This window comes from Pleuronectes platessa, chromosome 4 (genome assembly GCF_947347685.1).
Source record: "Pleuronectes platessa chromosome 4, fPlePla1.1, whole genome shotgun sequence".
Taxonomy (NCBI): domain Eukaryota; kingdom Metazoa; phylum Chordata; class Actinopteri; order Pleuronectiformes; family Pleuronectidae; genus Pleuronectes; species Pleuronectes platessa.
Window position 1 is genome coordinate 23,028,337 of NC_070629.1, and position 23,026 is coordinate 23,051,362.

The 23,026-nt window shown below is 43.6% G+C and overlaps 1 protein-coding gene across 2 annotated transcripts in view; it reads right to left on the bottom strand.

The window, feature by feature from the left end:
• Positions 1-4,978: 4,978 nt before the first annotated feature.
• The window catches only part of sema6a (sema domain, transmembrane domain (TM), and cytoplasmic domain, (semaphorin) 6A), a 102,997-nt gene continuing 84,949 nt past the window's right edge, over positions 4,979-23,026 (bottom strand). The window contains exons 17-19 of one of the 2 annotated variants that reach the window (XM_053421306.1): positions 22,433-22,453; positions 18,886-19,062; positions 4,979-7,222 (exon numbers count right to left, since the gene is read on the bottom strand). In XM_053421306.1, the coding sequence (XP_053277281.1) occupies positions 6,060-7,222; positions 18,886-19,062; positions 22,433-22,453 (1,361 nt within the window). In that variant the 3' untranslated portion in view covers positions 4,979-6,059. The remainder of the gene's footprint in view (positions 7,223-18,885; positions 19,063-22,432; positions 22,454-23,026) is intronic. The other variant, XM_053421307.1, reaches the window with a different exon arrangement.

Below are 23,026 nucleotides of genomic sequence, written 5' to 3' on the forward strand. Positions count from 1 at the left end.
GATTTATCAAATAAAAAAGTAATATAAAATACAATAAAAATACTAAAGATTTACTCTTGAGACACTTTTAATTTAATTATTACATTTAAATATATAATAACACAAACCACATTTTCAATGAATTTGGCTTGAAGGGAACCTTTAATAAATAAAAAACACAACACAGTGACAGAAACCTGTATGCACACTTTAAACTAGTTGTGACCTCCAAGCACGTCTCACACCACGTTGTGTAGCTGCGTTCAAAAACATAGTTGCATGCACTGGATAACCTGCATATGTTTGAAAAGAGTCTGATATCTGTCCCTACAATGACTTGCTGTCTTAATCTTGGTGTGAAATGGTAACACACACACACACACACACACACACACACACACACACACACACACACACACACACACCTACTGACCTCTTAAATTCCAACCTCTGAGATCATTACACCACACTCTGACTAACTCTTTGAAGAAAGCCCCTCACACTAACGACCACTAGATATGATTGTGCTCTTGTCATGTTGAAAAAGACTCAGCGGTGAATATCTGAATCTTGATCTCTGAGTTGTACAACAACACACGGGCGCCTGAATGGAGGCTGCACAATGCGGCATTGTGTAGGCAGCGACAGGCCTCATTAGCCGCACCACATCCTGGTTATCTGATCTCCAGGCACAGCCTGCCTTGTACCAATGCTCGTAACTTGTGACTCACCTCGAGATCAAAAGCTCGAGTGTCGAGCTACCTGCCAAAGCCACAGATCCTGACACAATAACACCAAGGATGTGCTAACACATGAAACTGGAGACCCACATTTGATATTGGAGCTGTTCTGGTCACTGTTAGTCAACACTGAGGCTCTGGACGGGATGAGATTTGTTGTCATGATCATGTGTTAAATCAGGAAAAATAATTTAATAAGGCAACATTGTAGGTACTCTAAGGTCACACAGAGTTCAGGAATTGATTTAAAAAGTTTGACAGAATAACAATTTGTTCTTTCTTTAGCTACTAACTAAAAGGATTGTGTCCTGAAGCTGGCTGGATTCACTGTTACTTGCAGTTTATAAAAATAACTGTATTATTAAGTGAAACTGTCATTTTGAGTTCACTGAGATCAAGCAGCAACTATATAGAACTCTTTCTTTGTATCAAAAACTCTTAATTCCCTCTTCCAGAGACCTGGGAATCAGGTTTGACTCCTAATTACATTTTCAAAATGTAAAACAGGCATTCAGGGATGTTTTAGGCCATTTGAGGGCTGAAGAATCACCAGCCAGTGACAAATATGTAAATCTTTTCTGTGACCTTTTTCAAAACATCATCCACCAACAAATCTCATGACTTTCTCGACAAATCCTGGCTACTTCTATAGAATTACTGCGCTGCAAGCAAGAGGCACACACAAGTCAGGTTTTCGACCACACCACAGCACTGAGACTGCTCTTGTTAAGGTCTTAAATGAATAGATTGCATTGAACAATTCAATATTTGGAAGAATGATTAAAAGTCATTGCTCAGGTTGAATCTGTGAAGTTTAAAAACACAAACCAATCCAGAAATCTTGGTGCAGTCACAGACTCAGACCTTAACTTTTAAGCCACATAAACAATTACAGAGTTTTATTATTACTACCTCAACATTATATAGATAATTTAAAGGACTTTTGTCTTTGCAGGATTTAGAAGAAGCTATGTTTTTATCTTCAGCTGACCTGAAGGCTGCTGCTCGAGTCCTCACTAGCACCATGAACTGGATCATATAACTCCAACTCTATAGATCTTATAAGATCTTTTTGGGACCAGGTGTATGTTAGATTTTGACCTGGTATTTTGATTTAACTCAAAGTCTGTTGCAGAACTACACTGAGGAGAGTGTTGAGACTGAACCCAAACTAGAAACTCATGTTTAAAGACTAAAACAATCGGTTAAATAAGATTGAAATCTTGCAATGCTGTGATGGGACCTGCATGTATAAAATGTTTGATTATGCTGCAGTTCTTATTTAATGTTATTACATCAAGATTGTATCCGTATTTCCTGAACCTAGCATCTCTGTCTGCCCTTGAGAAAGATATTCATGAATAGTTATTAAAAAGCACTTTAAAACCAAACGTTTCATTTTCCGAAGTCTTCTCCGAATGGAGCTGCAGAGCTTTTAAATGGAACTAACTGCCTTGAGAATATATTTTAAGAGTTTATCGATTTCCTTCATGGGACTAAACGGATAAAGCCAAATCTACACCACACTCCCACGATGCCTCTTTGAACAGTGATGTAGTAGATCAATCTCTCACCATAGTTTAAAAGCTGAGTAACCTCTGTATTCATCTGTCTATCAGAAATCTGCCAATCTCCATCTTAATGTTTGCTTCATTTGATCAACAGGATCAGAACTGGCCTCCCTCTTTAGTGATTAACTTGGCTTCTTTTCTCTTATCAGGGCCCGAGCACTGACAGCATGAAGACCCTGTTGGAATTGCTTTGATTATTACATGTGAAGTTATAGAAACAACTTGAGTTTGAAGCACTTTCATCCAATCAGATCCACATCAGAGGTGAAATCTTCTTCGGTAGAGAAGCTTCTCGGGTCTCGAGGGCTTCGGCGCTGGTTTTACAAGCGAAGAAGAAGAGTTAACTTAAGGTCACTAAAGTACCATATTTTCTTTAAAACTAATTCTCTATCAGAAAAAGCTTCAAATCCTATGAACAACCCCGGCTTGGTTTCTCCCCAAACAGCATTGCACAAAATTCAACATCCGGAGAAGTTTAAAGGAAATCAAAAAAAAGATAAAGCAACCCAAAGGCAGAGAAACACATGAAACAGGCCAGGACATATCTTCATGACATGAATTTTATTTTCATTTTTTTTTAATTACATTTTGCATTAAATTAAAGAGTTTTTTGTCTTTACAACATACATTAAGCTGTGAATCAGATGTTAAGGAAGTGGAGAGAGTAGGGCAAAAAACTTTGTGACATCACAATATCTTACAAGCTTACAAAGTTCAAAAGGTCGAGAAGTCGAGAAGAGAGTCGATTTGCGTCTAATCGCAACGTGAATCATAACGAGGGTGAAAGACGAAAAAAGGCACACACCAAAGAACCTCACTGTCCACAGCAGCCTCCACACGCCAACCCGATCCCGTCGGAGGAAAGAAAACGGCCGAACTTCACTCTGACATCGAAATGCTTTTAGAATCAGAAATGCACCGACAGCTAGGCAAAGAACTCGCTCCTCTGCACAGGGTGTGGACGTCTGAACCTTTTGACCCCGGACGGATCCTCTTGCTCGCATTGTGTGCAGACGTGAAGATTCTCCAAGGCGAGAGAAGTCAACACAACTAAACTCTTTCTGGACAAGAAATATTCAGCCGTAGATCAGCATTACGTCAGGCCTGGGACCGTTGCTGTTTCATGCACACCTCGGTACACTGGAGGGTGGGACTGTGGTCTCATACTGCCCAGTTACCAGTCGACAACGCAGTGGTATTCTAAAAAGTCTGAAGTAAACACACCCCTTCATACTAGTCCTGGGTCATTTGCCCTCATTACATAGCTTGAAGTAATCAGGGCTATAGCTGTCTCAATTCTAAAAGGGGCATTTAGCTACACATGTTAGTGTTAGTCAGGTCACATGTCTTTACTCACAGTAGCTGTGGATCGAGACTCAGTTGGCTTACTTCCGTTGAGAAACAGAAAATTGCTTGATTTCAAGAAAACTTTTTGCGCATTTACAAATACATGACTAAGGGGGTGCTCCGTTGATTTAAGTGTGGGGGGGGGGGGGGGGTGAGCAGTAAAAATGCTCAAGTGAAGGACGCGACAGGAAGATAAAGGTCGGATTAGTTGAACTCTCAGCCATTTGATACGAGAGTTAGAGAAGCAATAAAATGAAATCACATCTTATCTTCTCAAAATGTGTTTTGTCTTGTTAAAAAATAGGGGGTTAATTAATGTACATTTTTAATAGTGTTGTTTTTAAAATGTCCACTTTCTTCACAGGAACCAGCCTGCGTTTGCAACTGCCTAACAAATAAGTGTTACGATGCACACGAGAAGCCAAAAAGTGTGTTAGTATCTCATCCTGTACGTCCGCTCTCATGTTGTCGTCGCATCATTATTGCAGTGCACCAGAGAGATGCACGTACATTTGCCTTCTCAAGTAACAAATGTTAATTGGTCGGTTAATCAGTCAATTAACCGTCAGTCCAAACAAAGAGACAGCAGAAAGAAAAGAAAAAAAAGTCAAAACAAATACCAGGACTCGTAAATTGTATAAAATAGAAAATGAAAAAACACTCACGACGTCATCATCAACACTGCCAGCACAACATAAAGGTTTTTTTTTTAAGCGCATTAATGGCACAATCAGAAATGAACCACAAAGATGAGTGTGTATGCGTGTGTGTGTGTGTGTGTATTTGCGTGTGTTTGAGTGTGTGCGTCAGAAAGGACGAGTGAAAGAAGAGAGCGAATCCTCCCCCCCGCTCCGCCCTCTGAACTGTACGTGTGTTATGTCTAGGGACCAGAATTACAACAATAACACCTACATTCTTTAATTGCATTTTTATCAAACCAGGGAAATATCATGACGTAAGAAAAAATAAAAAATACTACAAGGAGACAAAGTTAACAGCTAGTAAAGAAAACATTGTCACTACTTTTAGGGTGTAAGGCACAAATTTACATGTGGAAAAAGAAGCAGGCAATACAGATGTTTTGATACTTTCCTCCTTCGCCTGCCCATGTGTGTGTGTGTGTGTGACACCGGTAGAAGAGACGAGGACGTCCCGAGACGGAGGCAACGCTCCGATCACCCTCAGCTTCTTTTCTCATGTGTGGATGCAGATCCCAGGTCTGTTGCTGCAGCTGTTATTTTATATTTGCAACATGCAACAGTGAGCTTTAAGCCAGAAACCAATCAGGACAAACGTTACCGACTCACACGAAACCACAGTGCTGATTGAGGGGGGGGGGGGGGGGGGGGGGGGGGGTTGCTCATTGGAGGAGTGACATGGTGAGATTCAGGAAGTTCTTTTTTTTCTTCTTATGATTGGTTTAAAACGATGGAAACTCTGGTCCATGAAGTTAAATGTCCCTGTCTGGCACGGTTTTTAAATAAATATCTCCTCCTCTTCACATATATGTCAAGCTGCAGGTCCCACTGAGCACCCAGTCAGACCCAGTGGACCTTTAGTCATCAAGAAAAGTTCTACTGGCTCCAGTTTAATGACTTTAAATAAGGTTGTTTTTTTTCTTTCTCACACTTGATTAATTATTATTAAAAGATCTCTCCTCTCTCCCGTCTCTCTCTCCGAGCCTAGAAAGTCAGTCATTGTTTTTTCAAAAGCACTTAATAAAAATAAATACAACAAGCTATTAGTATTAACAGTCATGTGTTATTCAGTAACCAGCACAGTAGAGGATTCTTCTGGCCCGGGCTTCCTGTGGAACCCGGGCAGGACTTGATTGCTGTAACACTGAGAGGCTTTTCACAGTTTGCCACAGACCTCAGGCAGCTGTCTGTCCTTTCAGTCCCTCCGAGTGCCCGCACACTCAGACTCCCCCAGTCCTCAAGGTACTGTACAACGATCATTCTCCCATCTCCCCGCGCTGTCTTCTTCTGTGCTTTTACCAGCGTGATGAAGTGTCGTGTCGCGTCCCGGCGGCCAAAGACACCACAAAAAAGAGAACCACAAGTCTTGGATGCTACAGGGTGCCGTCGGATGAAATATTCAGGACGAACGTCATCTTCTGTTTCAGTAGCACATGTTCCCACGTGTGTTAACAGAGGAACTGGGAGCCAGCCGGAGCTTGAGCTCTGTGACGGCAACAAATGACGACAACCATTTGTATAATATTTACATATTTATATAAAAAGAAAGTCTTTCTTTAAAAAACAAAAGAACAAAAATGTGTTGTATATTTCACCAAAAAACAAACCAAAAATAAAACACTAAAAGGAGATGCAAGTTGTACAGTATTCCCTGTTTTTTTCTCTCTCAGAAAAACCTTTTATCTACTGTTTGTTCCCATCGGACTGACTGGCGGAGAAGCTGACTATGTGCAGGAGTCACTGGACTTGACTTTTGTTGAGAGAGAGACTACAGAGGGTTTGGGAGGGACATCAGGCTTGAGGTACTTGATGCCCGTTCGAGGCAGTGAACCATAGGAGCTCATCCCAGGCTGCCGTGACAGAGATATTCCCTGTGCTGTCATTTGTATGGAGTCCACCCTCTGAGGTGCAGGCGGCGGCGTCTCCACGCGGTTGAAGCTGTGATGTCTCGCCAAGTGGGAGGAGTTAGAGGAGTTGGTGTTGTGCCTCTTGAGGGCGGAGGACCCGGACGCAGCGGACGCTGATCCTTTCCGGAGACCGTAGACTGACGAGTGCACCTCCAGACGTTTGCCCATCTGTGGCACGGCGGGGGGGATGGTGAGGGAAGCCTCTCTTTGGGGCACGCGGGGCGGCAGCACCCCATCTGGATCCACCATGTTGAGGTTGTGACATGGGCTCTTCACTGTCTTGTACTCCAGGGTGGCCCCCTGGTCGTCCATGACACTGTGGCCCATGCTCATGTCACTGTGGTGGGGCTGCTCCACATACTCGTGCTGGTAGGAGTGCTGGTGTGGCTGCAGGTGAGGCTGGAGCTGGTGCTGATGCTGTGGCAGGGGCAGCACCACCACACTGGGGATGTGACCTGGTGACGCCCTCAGGGGCAGGTCCGTAGATATAACCGGGGAGCCCATGTGTGGCATGTCCTTGGTGCAGGCGTTAATGAGGTTCTGGTTTCTTTCCCACTCACGGCTTCCGCGACCGGGCTTGCGACGTGGCTGCATGGGGGTGGACTCCGGCGTTGGCAGGGCAGTGAGGTCCAGGTGGTGCTGGTCCGCTTTTATCAGCATCTTCCCGTTTGGTGTCATTCTCCCGTTGTGCATCAAAGGGGTGAGGATGGCCTCGGGGCGGCCGTCTTTGGCCTGGGTCTCAAACAGGCCCGTCAGCTTAGTCACACTGTTCATTGATCCCCGGCGGGAGTGGAGGTGGTGGCCGTCCTTTTCTTTGCGGCCTGTTAGGTCGATGTCTCGCCGCCTGTGGTCGCAGACACAGTAGACAATGATGCCGGAGAAGATGGCGCCCATGGCAAATGCGAGGATGACAGCGATGGCCAACAAGGTCACGGGAACCAGCTGGTCACGACCCTTCTGGTAGCTCTCACGGATCACACCTGCGGAGAGACGGTGAGATGACATTCAGAGAGGCAGAGGAGAGAGAGAGAGATGATACAGCTGCTGGTATGTGTTTTAGAAGCATGAAGAATATAGAGCTGTTGGGAAAGATGCTTATTAAAGACACACTGAAAATTGAATTACAATAATTTCAACATTTTCTGGGTAAAGCGATTAGCATTTTTAAATGATTCCATGACAAACATGCAAATGAAGAAGGGTTTATCCCTTCAGAGGAGACACCTATTCAGAGCAGGCTCACATGGCAGCTTGAAGTAGAAACATTCAGTGTTTCCCGAAAATCCAATCCTAGACTGAAAATATGTTTTGGACGGGGGTGATTATGATTCACATTTTAAATCCCAGATAAAACCCTCTGCTGAAATGAAAAAAAGATATGAGCGCAGATAAAGGAGCCTGAAATACCCAGAGCCTTTCTTCTCATTGATGCAAATGGGGGACTTTTCATAAAGCTTGGATCCAATCTCATGAGTCACAGAGAATGCATTAAGAAGCCTCTGATTAGACGCTGAATCCAATGAGCTCTGTCATCAGTGCGCCATTTTCAAAGACCGGCAGAGACGCCCAGCGATACAGCCAAATAAAAGATAATTCAATAAAAGCAGCTGTGAAGTATTCGAGTGGTGGTGGAGCGGGTGCAGCAGGTTGTGTGTAGTAAAATGGGGTCAACAATAATCTACACACATGGACACACACACACAGATGATCGTCTCCAGCCTGTTGATGAATGAAGACATCTAATGCAACACTTTGGTCCTTGGGTTAAACACACACGTCCACGGCACAGAGATTTACAGCGCGCTCACTCACGACCTCTGGCCGACACAGATCAGTTACTGCAGAGGATAAGACAGGTGGACTCCATCACGTAAAGAGCTCCCACAGTGCACCGCTGGTCTCGATAACCTGACTTGGTTTACACGCATGTGCTGAGATCCTCATGTTGTTCATCGTGCAATGTTCACATGACAGAGAAAGAAAGAGCTTCTCAAGGAAATCACAAAAATCAACAAACTGAAAAAGATGGCAGGTTTCAGTCGCTTTGAATGATATGAGGACAATCACCTGATGGAATTCAACTTCTCCTAATCCATTATGCCAGGGACATGTGTTTCCTATACTAAGCTGTGTTTTACAGTGGGCAGATTGTCTAAAATAAGAACCGTGTGGGTGATAAGATTATTTTTTTACTAGGAATGTGCATGAAAGAGGCCAGATTTGGTAAAAAGGCTGTGATGGTATTGTCTTGTCATTTTTTTTTTTTTTTGTTGCTTTTTTTATTGTTTGTATTTTATTCAGGATTTTACAAAAAGGTGTAAAATTAAGCTGCCAATATAAAACAATTGTCAACAGGCAGATTGTTGCTGTTTCCACAAATTACTTTTCTTGGAGTTAATTTTTCAGACGAAGACGTCCCAAAAACTTTAGTTGCAATAATTGTGTTAAATCCAGAAAGGGGTTGTGTAATCGTGTTTAGGCTTTTCAGCTCGGCTGTGTTACCGAGGACGTTCCTTGGAAAACATCTTGTCTCTCTGACTGCTCACCGAGACATAACACAGACAAGAAACAGCAAAGTAATCAGTTCTCATGGAACTAAAACCCAGACTCTCTTCAACTAACATCCGTAATCCCTCCCTGTAGCTGCAGTCATCATTAGTCCAACAACACAAACTTAAACTCATTTTCCCAGCTGATATAAAGCACAGAGCAAAACCTCTGCCTCGACGCTAATGCTCAAAAGAAAAGACAAACTCCGGAGTTACTTCTGTTCTGATCATTCCTCATTAATAGTATAAAATAAGAACTTCACTTCTCTCTGTAACAAAGTGCTGAATAAACACAGCTCAGCCGTTCCTCATTCAGACTTAAACAAAAGGCTTAAAAAACTTCTTCTCTGGCCGAAAGCCACTTCTTATCAAGGACGTGCCCGGCTGTGGAGATAGTGTGAGAAGCGATGAGTGCTATCTGCAGCGAGGCATTAAGATCTGACGTTTGTTATGCTGGGACCAATCGGGCTCACCTGTCCAATGGAACATCTGCTTCCCATCTCCTACAGTAACACGTTAATGTGAGAGATACTTCAACTTGCTGCAATCTTTCACTTTGTTGACCTTCTTCTGTCCTCACTTTTTTCTCACATCGTTTTTCTCCCACTTCCCGGACTTCTCCCCTTCACAGAAACACTGAATCACTTTTTTCTAATCCCTTGTTTTTTTTTAACTCTGTTCAGATTCCATGTTGGAAACTGGGAAAGCTGTAACTATAATCTCATGCACATTGTGTGTTATCATCCCTGGTGCTGGGGGAAATGTGTCTCTTAACAGTGGAGAAAAGGTGGAGGAGTTCAGCTTCACTTCAGGTGAGAAACCCTGAAATCTGCAGGAATATTAAAATAGCCTAGATGACACTCAGTAATGCAGTCCTCTTACAAAAGCACATTTAATTCACTAGATCTGGATTTTTATTTGGATCCGCACCAAATTGCACCTAGACATGTCAGAGCTTTCTTTAAGATCCATTAATTATTCTCTGAGAAACCAAGGAGAATGTAAAAACACCTTGTTAAAGAAAGTAAGAATAAGTCCTGGTTCTTCAACCAAGCTTCTTGGTGAACTTTCCAGTAGTTTTTATGTAATCCTACAAACTAACAGACAAACAAACGTAAGTTCAATCTTAAACTAATACTTTTGCCAATCTCTCCGTTATCCATTGCCCGTGTTGAATATAAATCAATCCATCTCTTACTGTGGTGAATGAGCAAGTCAAATCTGGAATAGATTTCAATGACACTGCATTTTACGGCTGTGAAAGGTGAACTTTATTTCAGCGGGGATTTGGGTTTCCCACTGAATAACAGAGCCGAGGGCAGCCGAGCCAAACGGGTCGTCCCTTCAGGTGAGGGAGGCGATCAGCGGGGCTGCATCTTTGTCTCCTCCTCCGGCTGAGGGAGCCGGGGTTAAAGCCCCATTTAACCTGCTCTGCATGGCTCTTCCTGTCTGCCTCTTTCTTAAAGAAAATCTTTCATTTCTTTTTTTTTTCCCACTCTTTCTCTGCTTCCATCCATCACTGCTGTCTCTTGTACTCACACACACTTCCAGAGGGTACTTAGCCCAAAGCCGTGGGTAAGACACAAAAGAAAGAAGAAAGAGGGAACTTTGAAGACTTCCATCTTTCATGTGAGGAATTGTTCTTCATCCGAACATGAAAGAGGATGAAAGTAGCCACAGAGGACACCGGTGCTGTCTCTATCAGAACACAGGACTTCAGGGTTTTGGATCAAGGTGGCAGTATGGCTGCTTCTTCGAGACCTGTGTGTGATCCTAGAAAAAAAACTTTCCCAAAACTCTCCCAACGTGACCTTGAGAAGTATCAGAGTGTTGCTAAAACTCAGATTTTCTGCTTTAGTCTCATCGTGTCGGGGGGGGGGGGGGGGGGGGGGGGGGGTCTTGACTACACAGTGACTTATAATCTTCTGGTTTCAACTCTTGCCTCGCCCCCAGAATGCATCAGTGCAGCCGTCCTGCAGCTCGACACTTCTGTCGGGGTTTGAATTGATTTGAATTTCACACCGCCTCGGGCCTCAACATTCAGATATTAAACACATATCTCAGATACCCAGATATCTCTCGCTGTCAAAACAGCCCGGGTCGGCAACACTTGCTGGTAAATCAGAGACATTGTAATCTACTGTGACTGGAAAGGGTGAATGCTCCCTCTCTGTCTGTCTCTCGCACACAGACACTCGTACACTTCTCTAATCTCCTCAGAAAGCCCCGGCTGACTTAAGCCCACAGAGAGCGTCTTTGTGTTGGGCAAACTTCAAACGCAGTTAAACATCACAGAGGGGTTGTGGAGAGGGCCCTAACCTCTGACTGCAGGCCGCCACACAACACATTGTCTGCGAAATGATAAAAAAAAAAAAAAAAAGCCTTAATCATACTTAACTGCCCTCGCTGGCTGGCCACTTGTTGAAAGACACAATGGTGGACCTTGACGAGTGAAAAAGTAAGGGAGCGCCAGGAAACATGAAGACGAGGATCAGAAAGTGTTTACTCTGCCTCAGAGAGAGCGTTTAGAAACTTCTTATCTTGCTTTCAGGGACACGCTTGATGTCATCTATTAAAATACGGAGGCTGTTGTTCAGATGATGACAGCAGTTCATTAAGTTCTTCTAAATCCACAATTATCCCATTTAGTCTTGTGTATGTTTGCATTGGAGAGGCGCTCAATATTAAGGCATCAAACAATCCGGAGTCAGTGCACTGCATGCTGATGAGCCAGTTAAGATATAATTAAACGACTTAATTATACAATTCGGTACTGCAGGTATTAGCATCAATGTTCTACCTTATCCACCTCCCTGTATACGAACTATGGTATTAAACACTCTCAGGAAATCAAGTCAAGGAACATTTTTCATTCGCCGGTAAGTGTCTTGAATTGACGCTGCCACCATTTAAAAATAACAGGTGATAGACTGGTTCTAAGACTCTGGCCGGTATAAACACTCCGCTAACAACGTTTAGGCCAATTATCACCTCTGTCAAGGGTGATATGTTTACACCCCTGTCTGTTTGTTTGTTTTTCAGCTGGATTGAACAGAATCTACTTTTAGAACATCTTCGTTAACAGATCATTCTGACACTTAGTGGAAGAACTGGACCTGGGACAAGAAAGAACCCATTAATGTTTTGGGCGGATCCAGGATTGTTTTACTGCTTCATCCAAATTGCTATCCAATACATTTCTGGATCTAGTGGATTTAAATGCGGCTTCATAAGAAGCTTTGATGGAGGTGAACACTCTACTGAGGGACATTCTAGTTTCTGTATGTTGCTACTATCCTGATACAGCAGGTTCATTATTATAATTAGAGGGTGGATAAACAAGAATTTTGAAATGATATCCTGGTTTTCGGTCTCGGGTCATTTTCTCTCGGGCTCCATTGGGCTCAGACAGAACATTTGCGGCTGCACTTTAATTAGAATCATACGTTTTTTTCAAATTCAGATTTCTCCATGGAGAGAAGCTCTGGTTATAAAGTTCTGAATGGCTTTTTTTTTACTGAACGTTGACTCTGTTTAATTAGTATTCATCTGGCTGATGAGTCACTGTTGTACAGAAGGGGACCCACTCAAGTGTGTTTTATCATGTTATGACAACTGGAAGCGTGTGCCAATCTTCTGACTTCTGTGGATGACTAAAGTGCTGTGTGTGTACTGATAAGAGTTGTAATTCATCCAGATACAAATGCAGCCACTGATAATTATTAAGGAAAACGTATTGGTACAAACAGGCTCTTTGTAGTGCCACCGAGGAACAAAGACCCGGTTTGTATCTCCTTAAAAACTACACTCAGGCAATAGTGCTACGTCTTAGTGAAAAGCAAAAGTAAAAACACGAAACTAGAAAAGTAAGGAGCAAATATGTGTAGAAAACAAACGAGGCCAGAGAGAACAATAAGCTAATCAGTGGAGGAAATTATGGCTAATGGCTTGACGTCAGTCCGGGAAGTGCGTAATGTCGGGAAAGCCTCCGGTCCCCTGTTTCTATTATGATTCACAATGAGCTGCAATTCATCTGCCTCACAAACAACTATCAAAATCTCTGAGATGAGATTAAAAGATGGTGAACCACAATCCTTTAGTTAAGACAATACTGAAGGTATGTGCAGGATAATTTACCTAAAACATCGCTGTGCATTTCTGGAGTAAATGCCACCTTTGCCAACTTTCAACCTTTATTTGATAATCCTATAATTTGTTCACCAATTATCTTTCTACCTCAAGGAAAGTACAAAACGACTGACATTAAATGTGTCCTTGCCCTCAGAGGCTTCTGGAAACTTCCACCTGCTAAATGCATCATCTGACAGTGAGCAGAGTTCAGAGCTGAACTCAAACCTCTATCACCTCAAATCTTGTCGGCTCACCTCCGTGGGTAGAGAGCAATTTGAGAGGAGAAGTGTCTCCATAATAATCAGACAATCCCCTAAAAATCCATCTATCTTTTACTTAGTGGAAAGGAAACATGTTGTTGTTCCAGACTGATCACATTTAAGAGACAAGGATACTGAATGCTCCTTTGTTCCATTTGACAGGGGCTGTTTGGTCTCGGTTTGCATTTTGCAGAACTAATGTGTTTTAACACACTTGCAAATCAAAAAAGTTGACTTTTTTTTTGTTTTTTAACACTATAAGCGTAACTGTTATTCCAAATTAGCAAGAAAGGCTCAAATCAAAGCCACGATTGTGCTCTTCTCACGGGCCTGTAGCTGGATCGAATCACATTTAAAACCTGATTTTAACTGTAAACAAATAAAAAATGGTCCAGGTAGCGGACAGCTTTCCCACATAATTACATTCAACATTCGAGTTTGACACGACCAGCCCAGTAACGATGGTGAAATGTTCCTTCAGCTGTCCTCCAGACGCTGAGATGAGGGGAACACGGTGACTTTCTGGTAGAAAAAACACACCAGGATCTGCCTCCCTGTGTGAGCAGGGTCAGACTCTTCCTCTATCATCGCAGCCTCACCTTGGCACACAGGTGTCAGCGAGCCGCCTCCAGCTGAAAAAAATAACCCTTGTGGAGCAGCTACCAGACAGTGGGCATTACTGTGAGTTCCTGACATGGAGGAAAATCACATCTCTCGGTAAATTACAGTTGCTCTCGTGTGATGGAAAGAAATATCAAAACGCCCCGAATGTCGTTTAAAAAATGTGTTGGTTAAAAAGAATCGTGGTTATTCAGATGGAATACCACAAGTCAAGTTTGTAATTACCATGTCATAATAAAAAAGAAGGAATCTTTTTCAGTTGACACTTGTGATTACTGGTTTTGTGAATCTTATTGGCTCTGACAAGAGGAAATAAAACTATCATGACTGTCTCACAATTCTGTCTCTTAGCAAATGTGTATTTCGTGCAAATTCTCTTTCACAATTACATTATAGTCAGAAATGTAGTTGTTGCTTCCATTATGTGTAATGGTGTTGTTTTTAGTGTAGGCATTTAAAATCACATGTGTGAAAGGTGCAAATTTAGTCCGACCAAAAGAGCTGGACTGGTTCCAGATCAACCTGAACCAGTTTGGATAATTTCTAGTGTGAAAACATCTTTTTTGGGATGTTTTGGACTTTTGGACCAATTGCAGGAAATTTTGAATATACACTTTATTCTAATAGTAAGCAAATACAACAACTAAACTGACAACACATCAACGTCGAATGTCCATCCGCCTACAAACCAATAAATGTAAAGTAAAGCTACATGCATCAAACAGACACCTGCCTAAAACAAATGTGGTCTATTCTGCAATAAATCCTGACTGTTTAAAGTTTAGTTTCAGTTAAAGATCCAGGCTGTGAGGTGAAACTGTTTGAATCATTTAGTCTAGCAGTGCCAATATAAACAGGGTGGACACAATTGTTGAAACACATGTCAGAATAATATGGTCTGGTTATTGTTAATAAAGTAAACACAGGTCTTCCCCTCTCTTGACTTGTTGAGTATTAAACCAAGACTGTGATCTTCCCCTGATCTTAACCAAGTGCTGTAAGTGCCTGAACATAACTCTTAACAAAGTTAAATCATGCTCTTGTTACTATGGGAAGTCAACAAATGAAATATCTTATCTAGGAACGTTTAGCAGATACATTCTTTCATTTGCCAGTAACAGTAATTCACAATATCATTATTTTGATAAAAAAACAAAAGTAAAATGTAGTTTTGAGGACACAGGAGTTCACCGACTCCACTTGTAGATTTATGGCATTCTGCTCGTTCAGCCGGTAAGAGTTGGGTTGTCTGGGTGGAAATAAAATGTAGTGGACTATTCAGGGTAAAAAACTGTGGCCCGGTATGAAAGCGAATGGCTGAGAGGGATAGAGAGAAACACTGTCCTCAGCTTCAACATCTCACAGCATCTTTTATCACTTTCCTTCCGTCACATTTATCCGGTTCTATCTCTCTGTCGGTTTCTCAACCTTCTACCATTTAACTCTCTCCCCCTTGTAACCTTCACCACTATGTTATGGCCTCGTTCTGTTTAATACATTTCTGCATGTTCCTCTCTCTCTGTGTCTGGCCCACTCTCCCTCCCTCGTTTCCCATGTTTCTTTCCCCTGCTGGCTCTCTCCATCCCTCTTTCCTTCCACCTCTCCCCCTCTTCCTCCTCCTCTGGATAGCTGCTGTAACGAAGCCATAAATTGGAGCAAGACGGCGGTGGCGGCTACAGGTTGGGGTTGGGAGGAGGGTGGATGTACAGAGGAGGGGAGGGGGGAGGCTGAGGCTGACAGAGAGAGGGGGAGAGAGGTAGAGAGAGGAGGTAGAGAGAGGAGAGAGAGAGAGAGAGAGAGAGAGAGAGAGAGAGAGAGAGAGAGAGAGAGAGAGAGAGAGAGAGAAAAGGGTGGGAGCAGGGCAAGGATTCATTCCTGCAGACAAGGGAAGAGATATGACTGTCGTTGGAGAAGAGACAGACTACAAGGGGAGAGACGGAGGGGGGGGGGGGGGGGGGGAGCAGAGATGGAGGAAGGAATAGAGACAGGGGGAGGGGCGTTTGGGGGGGGGGGAGCCTCCATAAATTGGTTCAGGAATTAATTTGCACTATAGGTAAAGGTATAGCCTTGGAACATGCCATCCCAGTCAGATGAGAGGTCCTGTGGAAGGGAGACTGATCACAATGGCAGCAGATGGTGGAAAAGTCGCAGGGTTGGTGGTGAGTTTTCTCAGGGGGGAGGAGGAGGAGGGCAGGGTGAGCGATGGGAGGCAAAGGGAGACGTGTACGACAGGGTGACGGGAGTGGAGGAAAAATATAACAGGGACAGATGAGACCACAGCGGACAGACAGACTGACAGACACACACACACACACCAAGCTCAAATGTACTGTGAAACAGAAGCGGCCACCTGGCAACTGCACTGGCCCCACTGGAACGCCAGATCATCAGGCTGCTGGGTGCTAAATACCATCAGCGTGTGAATCCCCATCCCTCTGCAGCTTTTCTAATTACTCGGGTGGCGTCGGACTAATACATATTGGCAGCACTGTAATATTCATTAGCAAATAAGATGCTGCGATGTCTTAACTGCAAATGAAAAAAGTTTGGGGAGTAATTGTAATGTCTTTTAAATCGAAACAAGCCGGCAAACAACTTTGGGCGCGCGCTAATACGATGTCACTCAAGCAAACGCTGGTGTTGTTTTTTTCATACTTAATTTGAGAGATGGATGGTGTAGTCGAATGTTTGGCCCTTATTTTCTCTGCGAAATGGGCTGCATGAATTTATCTCGGCTGCATTAAAATGCCGATAAAAGGAGTCATTTAGTTAATCTCGGGCTCCATAATCATTCCTCACGCATTGATTCTCTTTCACGTTCGCAGTCTGCAAAGCTTTCACAGTACAGTTGACACCTGAAGCCAGGGATACTGAGGGCGGCAGGAAGGGAGAGGAGGCAGGACGGGTGGAGCAGGAAATGAAGACTGTTTTGTGAGTGGGGGGCTCAATTTGCCATCCTGGAAAAGCTGCATGGAGGCACAACTGTGCTCAATAGCAGCAAAGCAATCAAGGCAGGGGGAAAATAGGCAAATATATAAATAGCAAAAGAAAAGAGTCTCAAACCAAGCCATGCAAAATATCAACAACTGCTCACAACACAAGAAAATCCAAGACACCTCCTCAGAGCTGATTCTCAGAGAAAATGAAAAATAAAAGACGGCAGAGCTGAAATAGAAATAGAACTGATAAACACTGAAAGAAGCTGCAATGGTGTATTATAAAAATGATAATAATCATAATAATAATAACACAGGGGGAAAAAAACAGCAAGAAGCATTGTTTTGAAATGTGAAGCCCTGTTGCATTTACCTGAGCATGGAACTCCCACTACCCCCCCGAAATAAGAACAAATTATTGTGACAACTTCAGTTTTTTTGTTATCTTGTTGTGTTGAGCGCGCTCCTCGCTGCTCCTTGAGAGGCCCGAGCGGCGCTACACCTGCTCAGGTAAAGGCAACAAGGTTATAGCGACAGCATGTTGTGATGCTGGCTGTAGGCATGCTGTCTGAAGTCTCTGCCACCATCGTGCTTGGATCTACCCACCGGGGCCTCACTGCTTCCAGCTGACACGTCACTGTGTGTTCCACAGACAGGAGATACTGGAGTGTGTGTTGTGAACTCAAAGCGCACGATGTATCAGTTTATGAGGTCTGTACGTGTCTGTACCTTTCATTTATTAACTACTTCCTTTATTAACTACTTAATTGGTGGAGGTTCTGATGGTATATATGTGTCAGTACTTCCAAAATCTTAAGACTCTTTCAGACATGTGGATATAAAACTATTCCTATGTTGAGGTTGCAGTTTTATTTTAGCTTTATTGATATTTTTGATCTTTTAATCAAATTCAAGCAAAATACAAATGTATTACTTAATTTGAATACATATAATATTTCAAAAGGTTTAATAATTTTGATTTACTGTGTTTAATTAAATAAGGAGATGCGTTGATCCCAGTTGGGCTACAGGATATTCTTAAGATGTTCTCTGGTGCAGAACAGTTTTCTATTCAGGTGGTTAGAAGAGTTTGAGGTGATTCTGGAAATGAGAGTTGTCACATGACCTTCTGGCTTCATCACAGATTGCTCTAAAGCTTCTTAAACACTAATGTAATGTTGATATATCACGGTCACAAATTAGTTTGTGCATGAACTGACACTGCTGCACAATTGGACAAAATAAATGACATATTATCACAGACTAAGGTCAGAAGCTGCTCTCCATCTCCTTCTATTTATACAAAGCAGAAAATATATCTGCCGGGCCAGGCTCATGATGAACCGCTGTTATTAATAATCAATATGTTCCCAAGGCTAGGTTAATGCCACCTCTAATAGCATGAGCTATGTGAATGTAGCTGGGACATAATGCATGTTGTGTGTAAGACGCTGGCTGTTATATTAAGGGACAAAACATGGATCGGCAGCACTGGAGTGACCTCTGTGTGTGTGTGTGTGTGTGTGTGTGTGTTGTCCCTCTCGTCTCTTTGCCGTCCCTCCTTCTCTCTGTCTCATTTATCCAGCGAGCCGTCCTTGAGGCGGTACAGCATTAGGCAGGTTGTTAACACAAGAGAAAAGGGCGTTCAATGTCATGTCCCTGTGTCGCAAAGCATGACAGAGCCGGGGCCCGGGCCCTCTTCTCAAGGAAATAAATACATCGCCATCTTCCTTTCAGAGTGTAATGGTCTGGATATTACATCTCCTGTGGGACATTACTGTCCACGGACAATAAATCAACCCTACAGAGTGTGTGTGTGTGTGTGTGTGTGTGTGTGTGTGTGTGTGTGTGTGTGTGAGTGTAATTGTGTGCATACGTGTAATTTAATGAGCACCGAATGTTCCTGCGTAGGGATGTATCACGTATTTATGTTTGGGTGCACATGCACAGTTTGAGGCAATTTGTCCCCCGGAGAGAAAGTGATCCAGTATCTCTGAACCGTGTCAGCTGGAAGAAGCGTGGCTGCCGTAAATCTCAATTAGGGCACCCCCCCCCACCCTTCCTCCCTCCCCTCCCCTCCCCTCTCTTGCCACAGGTGACAATGGACCAAATTGACTGACGCTCACTGTTGCGTTCCAAGGCTTACCATTGGCTTCAGGCTGGGTCTGAGAGGGCACGGCCATGTAGGGGTCCTCCCCTTTGTCTGAGCTCATGGGGGGGTCCTTCCGCTCCACCATGCGGCCCCGCCCCAGGGGGCCCTCGGCGGCCTCAGGTAGGGCCGAGGTGGGGAGTGTGAGGGTGTGGTGATGGTGGTGATGGTGGCCTGCCGGACACAACACAGGTTAACCGACGCCCGGGGCAGAGAGGGATAGGCTGCAGTGCATGTGAGCACAGGCCAGCAGGGGTTCGCACACAAACACACACACACACACACACACACACACACACACACACACGCACCCTTCCTTTGAAGCATACACACAGACTCGGATCCACTCACACCCACACACAAGGGCAGCTGCTGGGCTGTGCGAGCCAAAAAAGTGTTTCTCTCTCGGTGACCCTGACCAACTCATTAGTTAATGTGTGTGTGTGTGCGTGTGTGTCTGTGTGTGTGTGCGTGTGTCTCAGGATAGACATGTCCTTTCTTTTTTTTTCTCTCTCTCTCTCTCTCTCTCTAACTCTCTAACTCTCTCTCTCTCTCTCTCTCTCTCTTTCTCTCTCCCCTCCTGTTCTGACTGACACGTCAAAGCTGTGCTGGGCCTGTCACAGCGGAGCTGAGCACAATCCTCCACAGTCACCATAGGGTGTCTAACTTTAATATGAAGGACAGGAAACAAACTTTCTTTCCATCACTTAACTTTAGTAACTTTTCTTCAAAATGTAAGGGAGCTTGTAAGTCTGTTCATGCTCCTTCCTTTTATTTTTCTCAAGCTTTATTTCCCCTTAAACACAACATTTCAAGAGATTATTTTCTTTTTTGTATAGCTCTAGTTTCTTAACTGTTAAAATTCTCAGTTTTTGGTGAGATTTTACAGTTTGTCACAGTAAAGAAGCAATTCCTTCTTTTCTCATCTAGTTGTCGTCTTCTTTTTGTTAAATTTTCTCTTAACCTCTTTTCTCTTGTCTCCTCGGTTTCTCCCATTTGTCTCTTTTTTCCTTCATTCCTTTGTTCCTAACCGAAGGTCTCCCCGATGTTTCTTATCTCCCTGGCCGACAGTCTTTATTTAGCAAGGCCCTCAGCAACATGGCCTGATCAATCATCAGAAATATGTCATTAAAATTTAATGAATTTTCTCTGATCTGACTAGTCCATGTAATTAAACTCTTAAGGAGGCTACATAGCACAGCCAGGAAGTGACACTGATAAGGACCCGACCAAGAAGATTAGCACAAGGCTGGATGTCTGTTAAAATGAATCCACCGCTACATACACCTGAGAAAATGTCCACTTTAGTAATCTGTGGATCTAACCGGTTGCCTCTCCGTCTATCATCGCTCAAATGAGTTCTGTGTTTTCCTGCATCTGTCTTGCTCCGTTTTCTCATTTTTTCAGAAGTTGGAATGGGTGCATAAGCTTTGTCTGACTATTTTTTAAGCGTGCTAATCACGTTACCATCCCAAATACTTACAGTACACGTTTAAAAAAATATTTCCTAGATTAAAAGTGAAGTGTTCCAACATCCTCTGTGGAGCTCAGCCCCCAATTCCTATTTCCTCAGAGGTGGTGACAGCAGTGTGTCTGTCTGTGTGTGTCTGTGTGCCTGTGTATATATATGTGTGTGTTTACTTGCACATATGCAGGTGTCTTTTCAATATGTGGTTACGCTTGTGTTTTTAATGGATAGACATTTCAGGGGACTAACGTCGATGTTGCTGGTAGACTACTCGCAACAGACACCCGCACACAACACCACCCAGAGCTTCCTCCTCCTCCTCTTCCTCCGTGTGGCGTGGCAATCATTAAAATGATTTATTTAACTATTGGCCCAGGGCTGAGAGATTAGTGTGACAGGCCTATTTTATAATTCATTCCCCCCACTGCCAGGGGAAGTGCAATTCAGGCAGATGACACACATAGAGAGAGAGAGAGCGAGAGAGAGAGAGAGAGAGAGAGAGAGAGAGAGAGAGAGAGAGAGAGAGAGAGAGAGAGAGAGAGAGCTTGGAGCCTCGGAGCTCCTCCACGGATCAGGGGGAAAAAAGCCCTAAACTGCAGACGGATGCACATCCCTCTCTTTCTCCAGATTAAAAGGGAGGGAAGGTTGTCTAGTCTGGAGTAGAGGAGAGAGAGGAGAATGGAGAGGGGGCATTTATTTATCTCCAAATCCATATCAACCACTGGCAGATAGATGGAGAGGCTCTGGGGCGACGGCTGAGACTTTGTTTGGGGGGTTGTAAATTGGGTGTTATCTGTGTGTGTGTGTGTGTGTGTGTTTGTGTGTGTGTGTGTGTGTTTCAAAACACACAGCCAGGCTTTTGGAATCATATTCAACACTATATGGGTGCAGATGCTGATACCGTGACCCTGGATTTGAAAAGAAGGGAGAGAATCGCAGTGGGGGTGCAGCCACAGGGGGGGTGAGAGAGGGAGAAAGGGAGAGAGCTGGGCTTTCTGGAACAACTTCAAAATATCTATTCTCGTCTTTCTGTATGGATCTGACTGTTTTGATCTGGCTGCTGCAAGGTATGTGTGTGTGTGTGTGTGTGTGTGTGTGTGTGTGTGTTTGAGAGCGACTGAAAACCAAGCTAACGCACCATCTGATTAGATAAAACCAAGGTGGATGTGAGTGTAGATTGCGGTTGCTGCGGATAAGAGTGACTTTATTGCAGGCGAATCACATCTGAGTATCATTACTCCAAAAGAACCTGAGTGAGCAAAAATCTGCCATTAGTTAAGTGTGATTGTGATACCACGCCTTGTGATTAAGAAAGTGAACGCATTTGCATGAAGGAGCCATCTTCCTGTGGTTGCATGTGCGAAACGTCCGTGCACGTTTTGCATTAGCCTTATCTGAATTAATTATCTCCGGCTCGGCTGCCAACTGCACATGCTTGGTGGCAGTTGGCAGAAACGCGTCTGATCTATTGCTGACTAGAAACCGGCTCCATCGGCCTCTCTGATGACACGTCCTGCTTAATGTGCACGTCGAGGCATTTCTTCAACATCAAGGCCCCAAACCACCAACAACCAGATCCATCCAATTAGCCCAGCAAAGGTCAGGGATAATCAATGCTACTGCACAGGAGATAAAGGGGACGGGGCCGGGGGAACACGAAGGGAGTGGAGGTCTTACACAGCTAATAGAATCAGAATCAGCGTTTAAAGATTTTCAAGCGTAAGGTTTCTGATTTCTAATTTCTACGTCCTTTATTCTAAACATCAACGGGGACCAGGGGGGGGAAAGACTAGGAGGAGGGGAAATTTACAGACCATGCCTGAATGTTTCATTACCTTCGTAACTGGAAGGAACGTCTATCGAAAAGAGAAGGAATGAGATGAATTCAGTTGAAGTCCCTGAGTCATTAATAACCCGTCTTTTACACATGTGGGAGGAGTTTTCATTTACTTGAGAGGGAATGATTGATTGACTAGATGAAGAGGTGTGGCAGAAGTTTAAGAGTCTGGGTGGATGAAATGTAGCTGCTGACTTTTCTCTTTTTAATTGCCTCTACAGTAAATGTGGGATACTTACCGTTGAGTGCCACAAAGGTATCTGGAAGGAGAAGAGAAGAAATGAGAATAAACGTGTTATTGCACGCAGTAAAGAGAGGTTCTGCTCCAACATGATCAAGAAGCCGTGACTTTTAAAGTAATTCACAATCGACCGGCTGCTCAATATCCCCCCCCAACTTTTAATCAGAGGTGATCTATGAAGGTCAAACACGACGGCTCCCCTCGACTAAACACACTGATGAAATTGAAGAGAAAATGCACCTGCTTCATTTACTCTGCGTAAATAGTTGAAATTGAGATGAAATGGAAGAGGGTGAATGATTTAACGTCAAAATGTTTTGAAGCGTCCCTTGCCAGCTGAGCAGCTCAGTAGAATTTTAACAGGCTGAAGCATTTACCAAATCCAAACTGTTTTTGTGGACATGAAAAGATCAAATATACATTGGCTCTCTGTGCCAGTCCCTGTGTTGTCAAAAGAGACCTTTCAAAGCGCCTGAGGTCGACTGGGTTCAGAGCCCCGTCTTGTTTTGTGTTTCAAAATGAGCCCAGTGACGACTCACAAGTCAAATCCTGTGTGTCACTTGGATGTTTGGGTTGTGTTTGTGTTGCAATT